This window comes from Octopus bimaculoides, chromosome 26 (assembly GCF_001194135.2).
Source record: "Octopus bimaculoides isolate UCB-OBI-ISO-001 chromosome 26, ASM119413v2, whole genome shotgun sequence".
Taxonomy (NCBI): Eukaryota; Metazoa; Mollusca; class Cephalopoda; order Octopoda; family Octopodidae; genus Octopus; species Octopus bimaculoides.
In genome coordinates, this window is record NC_069006.1 from 19,317,201 (window position 1) to 19,325,934 (window position 8,734).

At 38.8% G+C, this 8,734-nt stretch overlaps 1 protein-coding gene across 2 annotated transcripts in view; it reads right to left on the reverse strand.

The window, feature by feature from the left end:
• Positions 1–174: 174 nt before the first annotated feature.
• The window catches only part of LOC106876104 (hillarin), a 97,059-nt gene continuing 88,499 nt past the window's right edge, over positions 175–8,734 (reverse strand). For both annotated transcript variants that reach the window (XM_014924513.2, XM_014924514.2), the window contains exons 4-7: positions 5,665–5,811; positions 3,350–3,432; positions 2,821–2,964; positions 175–1,782 (exon numbers count right to left, since the gene is read on the reverse strand). In XM_014924513.2, coding sequence (XP_014779999.1) covers positions 426–1,782; positions 2,821–2,964; positions 3,350–3,432; positions 5,665–5,811 — 1,731 coding nt within the window. In that variant the 3' untranslated portion in view covers positions 175–425. The remainder of the gene's footprint in view (positions 1,783–2,820; positions 2,965–3,349; positions 3,433–5,664; positions 5,812–8,734) is intronic.

Consider the following 8,734-nt stretch of genomic DNA (forward strand, 5'->3'; position numbering starts at 1 on the left):
ATATACACATACACACAATTTTATGTGTATAAAATCTTTCAGTGTAGCAATAAATAAGACCTTTACTGAATTATCTGAAAAATTAAAAACCACAGCAGTTGTTTTTTGTTTCTGCTTTTGGTTTTTTTTTTTTCTTGGTAATGTTGTTACATGAATACTTGAAGAAATGAAAAATAAAATATGAGAAAACAGTTTTAATTTAGGCATGAATAATGTTATTTATAATTATATCAATCTCCGTTTTTGAATTTGGATTAATAAAACATAATCTTTTTGTTGTTGTTGTTGTTGTTGATGATGAGATCTGATGTTTATCAGTGGCTGTCACTTTTGCAGCCAAGAAGACTAACAGAAATGATGTGATGTCTTTCAATAAATATAACCTTTATACAATGTGAGTGAAAGTTTGTAGTTTCTACCTTGTGTTATTTCACTCTAAATTCGAGAAGTGGTGAAAACCGAGATTTGTCTCTATTTAATTTGGCATATATTTTAGCTCCACAAGCTCTTCGACCAGCGACCACCGTCCCTTCCCATATGCCGGGCGACGATTCCCGAAAGTGGAACCATGTGTCATCAATGAGCATTGCAATGTCTACAGCTGCTGGAACACACACCCGGAACGTTATCCGTTTATCCGGGTTGATGTCCCCTACTTGTGGATCAAGCAACGTACAGTTGAACCAGCGGTGACATGCTCGAGGCAATGGTCGCCGATCCTTTGATATGAATTTGCAGTTGATAAGATACCTGAATATACAGTCATAGGTTTCTTCACCGGATACATCCCGGTCACAGCCGAACAATGAGAAAACATAAAATCCTCGGACAGGACATCTGATTTGGTATGATATCGTTGTCTCATCCCGGAACCGAACAAAGGCGAATCGATTGAAGTCTTCAATATTTGTTGCCTCCGTCGACCCCTGAAATTGCAGTGAATGTGAGATTTTTGCAAAACTATTGATTTCAAAACGAAAGTGAAGGTCCTCTCCTTCATACACAATAAAAGGATCAATATGACTGATAGGCAACAAACCAAAGTCGCTTAAACTTGGAGTGGGACCAAAAAAGGGGACAAGGGGAAAGCTGTGCCGTTGGACTTTTTCTTTTTCAGGACATTTTACCAGAAAAGAACACGCACTCTGTAATGAATCAGAGTCCCATCGTTCTTTAGCAAATATCGTGAAATAGAATTTGCCCGGTTTTGGAGGTGCAACGGTAAATATAGCCTTGCGACCAATAATTCTTAGCATAGTTCTGCCTTCCACAGGAGCATTGTCACCATTTTTACTCTTAGGTACCAGGGTGTATCCAAATCCCAAAAGTACAGGCATCTTTAATTCAATGATGGCCACACCATGGTTTGTGATTATTATACTATCATAATGGTTAGCAAATCGCAGCCCATAGTTGAAGAATGTTGATTTGACGAGAGGTAGCTTCAAAAACTCTGCCATGGAGATCGGTGATTCAAGTAGCTGCCACCGGCTGTCGTCTGGGAAGTGCTGGTATATATGGTCCTCAGGTTCGGTGATAAAATAAAACTCATCACATGTGTAGTTAAATTCAGACAGTTCCCACTGGTCTAAATTCTCTGATGAGTTCTGATGGGCTCTTACATGCCTGGCTCCCCAGTTGCAATTAAGAAATTGCCACGACCCTTCGATGTTGATTGAAGTCCAAGAGTTTCGAAACCGGCTGTCTTCAACTTTCATTCCTGGTTTGTAACCGGCACCTTTTGAATAACCTTGAATTATTTCACAGAACATTCCTGCATAACTGCAAAAGAAGACAAAGAAAAGAAAAGCTTTTACACATGTTTCATAAGACATACATACACATATATAATGCAAGCAGACGACAGCATTTATTCATGGTATACTAAACTTAATGCCAGTGCTTAACTGGTAACTAATTTATTGGCTGAGAAAAGACAAAAGGCAAAGTTGACTTCAGCAGAATTTGAACCCAGAATATGGTCAAAATGCTGTTAAGCATTTTACCTCTTGTGGTAACACTTCTGCCTGATCACCACTGGTGGATTCCAGGTTACAACCAAATTCGACGACTGGCACCCATGCCAACCTCTCCTTCATTGGACACTAAACTCTGCTTGCGAAGACCTGTTGGGGCAAGTGAAATTGAAATTGTAATTGAACCATATTCGATGACTGGCACCTGTACCAGTGGAGCACTAACAGCACCGTCCGAGCGTGATCATTGCCAGAGCAGCTGTCTGGCTTCTGTGCTAGTGGCATGTAAATAGCACCATTTGAGCGTGATCGTTACCAGCGTCGCCTTACTGGCACATTAGAAAACATTCGAGCGAGGTTGTTGCCAGTGCCGCTGGACTGGCTCCTATGCAGGTGGCACGTAAAAAACACCATTTTGAGCATGGCTGTTGCCAGTACCACCTGACTGGCCCTCGTGCTGGTGGCACGTAAAAGCACCCACTACACTCTCGGAGTGCTTGGTGTTAGGAAGGGCATCCAGTTGTAGAAACTCTGCCAGATCAGATTGGAGCCTGGTGCAGCCATCCGGTTCGCCAGTCCTCAGTCAAATCGTCCAACCCATGCTAGCATGGAAAGCGGACGTTAACTGATGATGATGATGATGATGATGATAATATTAAGCAAGAGAGAGGGAAAGGGTTGAGTGGATCAATACCATTACATGCCTGGTAATTTTTTGCAACCCTTAAAGAATGAAAACGGGGAAAGTAGACCCTCATGGAATGAGAACTTAGCAGAATCACATGAAGTCTGATTTTCTATCAGTATCATTGATATCACATTGATGTTTGCAAGATGTCCTTACCTGCCTAGCCGCTTGAATAAATCGTGGTAGGTTTCAGTCCCTAGTTTAATACCACGCAGGAGACCATATGGAGAATCGGGATTCACGGATTCATCAATCTGTAGCTTGTTTAAATCCTTCCATGTCACCCACCGATATAGTGCCCTGTAAGGAGAGGATAGATGCAGACATGTAGTTACGTGGTATAGGCTGATTTTGAATGGGTCAAGCCGGGTAGAAACACAATACATACACAGCTATATACACAGACACACACATACAATATACACAGCTATATACATACAAGCAGTTATACACACACACAGATACACATATACATGCATATACTGGCACACTAACACAGACACATCTATATACTCACAGACATGCACAAACATACAAATACATGCACACACACATAAACACATACATACATGCACATGCAGACATACTCAAAGATACATACATACATACACACAAACCAAACAAATATATTTGTGGCTTTCTAAAGTGGTATGACCAGGGGTTAAAATATATAACAACAGCTTACCGCGTCTTTTCCAGTTCATTATGACAGTTTCTGGTGAGGTCTCGAACCAGTTCTGTGAATGTCGAATGTTCTTTTTGTGCCACCTTCAAAAGAAAAAAGAAAATATTAAATGGAACATCGACTGGCCCTCATGCCGGTGGCACGTAAAAAGCACCCACTACACTCTTGGAGTGGTTGGCATTAGGAAGGGCATCCAGTTGTAGAAACTTTGCCCGACCAGATTGAGCCTGGTGCAGCCTCTAGCTCATCAGTCCTCGGTCAAACCGTCCAACCCATGCCAGCATGGAAAGCAGACGTTAAACGGTGATGATGATGTTTATATATATATAAAAACACATACACCTTTAACTGTTGATGGTCAATTGTTATTTGTACAGAGTTTTAACATCTTTATTCTCTTTTGTATTTCAAAGAAATGGTTATACATTGTTCAGTGGAGAAATGTCTGTTAGCTTAATCTACAAAAGGATTAATGAAATGTCTGGAGGAAATTAACAGACATTATTGTTCAGAGAAGAGAATAATGAATCACAAGACCCATTCTTGAATAATGGGACAATGCTAAGAATATATTGTTATAAATTTGTAGGGTGGACAAGGTGGGGGTATAATAGATGGAATTGCTACTAATATATGAGTGGTATTTATTATATGAAGATTTCTGGCATCACCCCAGACGACCAAGAGGAGAAGGCCCTGTGGTGCAATGAATAGTTCCAATCACTGAAGTTCATAATTCGAGCCATTGAGGAGAAACAGAGAGAACACATAAGAGCTCATGAGGGGCACCGCTTCTCTGTTGTGTTCATGTAGCTTCACATGTGGTAGATGTCATTGCTGCAGCAGATCAAAGGCAGGCCTTGTAGCACACATATGAGCCTGCCAAAGAGGGTTACTGAATAGGAACAATGTTAACCTATGACAGACAGCCAAAGAATAATATTTATTACATAGAGACTCAGTGTACTGGGTAGTGGAGACACATGGCTTAGTGGTTAGCGTGCTGGACTCATGATCGTAAGATTGTGGTTTCGATTCCTGGACCGGGCACTGCATTGTGTTCTTGAACAAGACACTTCATTTCACATTGTTCCAGTTCACTCAGCTGGCAAAAGTGATTAGTGCTGCAATGAACCAGTGTCCCATCCAGGTGAGGAATGTATATGCCATGAAAGCAGGAGACCAGCTCTTATGAGAATCAAGAGAGTAACTGACCAACTAACTAATGTCATGGGTTTGACTTTAAACTGCATCTGGCCGTGGGGCTCTTGTTCAGAATATCCTGGGTTTTGAGGGGTGTGGAATCACCTCTTGGCAACTATTGTTCTTGCGTCTACTCTCACTTGAAGTACCAGCACCTGTCAGGATCCCAGCTATGGGTTAATTAGCATATTGAGCCTATTCATGCATACCACTGCATCAAGCAGACTGTCGGATGTTGTTACACACCTTTGGTTGCAGTGCACTTTCTCACATTGTTGTATCCTTTGAATGAGACCACTCCACTGGCTTGATGAGCAGGCCAGTATTCCCCTTGAACAGAATGCCAGTCCACCACATAGTTACCCTTTCACAGCTGAGAGGACTAAAGCAATGTGAAATGAAGTGCCTTGCTCAAGAACACAACACACCACCTAGTCAGGGAATTGAAACCACAATCTTACAATCGTAAGTGCAACACTCTAACTACTCATACACACATGTACTTTACTCTCTCTCTCTCCCTATATATATATATATATATATATATATATTGCCCTGCTCTTCGAAACGCCTGTGTTAGAATGGGGGCAGCTGATGAAGGAGATGTTCTCTATGTGGCCTGTGTGTTTTCTGTACTCGTTTATCATTTTGTCTACGCTTTGTTTACAATGTCCTGTACCCAGATATGCATCTATATATACAGGTAGATGTAAGTATGTACATACATGTACGTATATATGCATCTACTCATTTATTATTTGTATTATATATATATATATATATATATATATATATATGACTAATCACACATGCATACGTATATATGTGTGTATGTAAGTGCATGTTTGTGTTTCCTTGTCTTGACATCTCATGATTGCTATAAATGAATGTCATTCATTTCCAATATTCTGCATAACAATGTCTGGTCGGTAGGGGGGGGGGATATTACTTTGTTTGGAAACAGATAAAGATTGATGACCGGAAGGGCATTTGGCCATAGAAAACCTACCTCCATAAATTCCATCTGACCCAAGCAAACATGGAAATGTGAAAGTTAAAACCATGATGATAATGATAACAATTTACAGTTCAATGTCACAAAGAGCACTTACAGCAAATACATGATTGTCTATCTGTTCAAATACTTTAGGACTGTCGTAGAGATGTGACTTCCGAAATTCGGGAGGTCTGGGACTAGGCGGTCGGGTCAAATCAACTCCTTCTTCCTCACTTCCTTCCCCGGAATCTGACTTTTTATCCTTCAAATAAAATAGAATTTATATAATTATATATAATATATATAAGCACACAATAAAACAACAATTTCTCCCAAACATACAAATAATAAAATTGCCAAAATAAAAATTAAGATCACCAAAATGAAAATTGAGATCGCCAAGGTATGACAATTGTGAGAGTCAAACATAATGGTTGTTCCTGTTGTCATTGGAGTATTGGGTTCAATACTACCCAACCTGAAGAAACATCTGGACACTTTAGAAATACCCTAAAATCTTGATGTATGGCAAAAATCAGCTTTATTTGGAACTGGACACATATTGCCTAAAGTACTGTCTGTCTGAGATCCTTCTTGTGACTTGACAGCAAGTACAAATCTCTGGTACACACAATATCTTCAATCCACAAAGTCACACTATTGGATACTGTGCAACGTCTTCTATAATAATAATAAGAAGAAGAAGAAGAAGAAGATGAATTATAATGATTGTTTCAGATTTAGGCAGAGGGGAAGCCTATACATCAACTCCAGTACATGACTGGTACTTATTTTATCAATCCAGAGAAAATGAAAGGCAAAGTTGACCTCGGCAGCATTTGAACTCAGAACAGAAAGAAATGGAACACATATTGCAAAATATTTTAAAAATCCAATGCTCTAATGATTTTAACGATGATTTCTATCCCTGGCACAAAGCCAAGTAGATGAGTATTGTTGATAAATCAGGGCCAATGATGAAAGGTTGTATCAAGTACTGCAAATCATTTTATCTGTATCATCATAATAATAATAATAGTAATAACAGTAATGATGATAAATATGGTGATGATAACATTAATAACAATAATAATAATAATAATAATTCCTCAATCTGACCAAAGCCACGAACAAGATTGTGTATAGCAATCTTATTTGTTGGGTACATTTTTTCAGTCAACCCTTCATCAAATTGTCACATTGCCATATCATATATATATATATGTATGTATGTATATATATATATATATATGTGTGTGTGTGTGTGTATATATATATATATATATATACATATATATATATATATATATCTACATACACATACATACATATATATATATATATCTACATACACACATATATATATATATATATACATACATACATATATATATATATATATATATATATATATATATATATATATACATATATATATGCATACATAATGTATATGTATGTATATGTGTCTGTATGTACATATATATATGCATGTATGTATATACACACTCATATATGTACATATATTTTTATTAATATTTAGCAGAAGCAAGGACCGAGAGTTTCATGTGTTGGCACTTATCAAACTAGTTACATATGTATATACATACACACACACATATGTATGTATGCATAAATATCTAAATGTATATATATATATATATATATATATATATATATATATATATATATTATATACACATGTAACAAGCCTAAATGTATGTGTATGCCTATATATATATGTGCATGTGTGTGTGTGTGTGTATATATATATATATATATATATATACACACACACACATCTATACAGATAGAACTGCTACAAGTTTCTCTACAGCCAACATTTACACACATACCACATGATTCTTGATGAGAACCTATAGTCAGAACAATAAATCGCGTTGCTTAGCAACAATGTCTTTGAGCATGGAAGCAAGACTAGTTCCGGTCTGCGGCTGGAATGTAATTTCAACCATTTGTTTGGTGCCATCATGCCAGCGTGCCAAAGTCTAGCAGACTGGCTTTCAGCTGCTCTGAATCAGTGAATCACTAGCCGCCGACATCGCCGTCATCCAATCTTCGCATCATAGTTAATAGTTGCACCTGCTGACAGCTCAGTTAATCATCCAATCAGCTATTCGAGATTATGTAGAAACAGGTAGGTTGGGGATGAGAAGGCAAAAGAAAGAGAGATGGGGGGGGGACGGAAAGGAAGGTGTGTGTGTTTGAGGAGAGTGGAATGGAAGATAATTCAAGAATCCTCACTACGTGCTCTCAGACAGCCTGGTCTTTGTGAAAGTCTTTCAAGAACAAAAAAAGACTGGATAAAGGAAATAAGTACTTCCTTTAATAAGTCGCAGGGGCCAATTTCCAAAGGCTAAGGTGAAAAATTAATTAAATGATCACTTCCTTACTACCGTCCCCAACTATACTCTCACTATGTCACAGGGTCTAATTGTATCACCAATGAAGGTACATAGCTCAGTGGTTAGAGCATCAGGCTCACAATCATGAGGTAGTGAGTTCGATTCCTGGACCTAGCTGTGTGTTGTGTTCATGAGCAAGATATTTTATTTCACTTTGCTCCAGTTCACTCAGCTGTAGAAATGGGTAGTGACGTCACTGGTGCCAGGCTGTACCGGCCTTTGCCTTTCCCTTGGGTAACATTGGTGGCATGGAGAGGAGGCTGGTATGCATGAGCGACTGCTGGTCTCTTCCATAAAAACAACCTTGCCTGGACTTGTACCTCAGAGGGGAAGTTTCTAGGTGCAATCCCATGGTCATTTGTGACTGAAAGAGGTCTTTACCCTTTACCTTTACTCTTTTAATTGTATCAAACAGCCAGGTCCAGGAATCGAACTCACTCCCTCACGATTGTGAGATCGACACTCTAACCACTGAGCCATATGCCTTCAAAAGGGTAATAAGACATAACACCGGTATCAGAACAATTAGAGAGAGATAGCTAGAGAGTGAATGGAGGAACAGAGTTGTAACTTTCATTGTAGGTGTTAGAGGAGAAAAAAATCCTAGAAAGAGATAGGAAGATGAAGTAAAGAGGAAGAAAGGGTAAGAGTCAATGAGAGCAGGTATCATCATCATCATCGTTTAACGTCCGCTTTCCTTTGACTGAGGACTGGTGAAACCAGATGGCTACACCAGGCTCCAATCTGATTTGGCAGAGT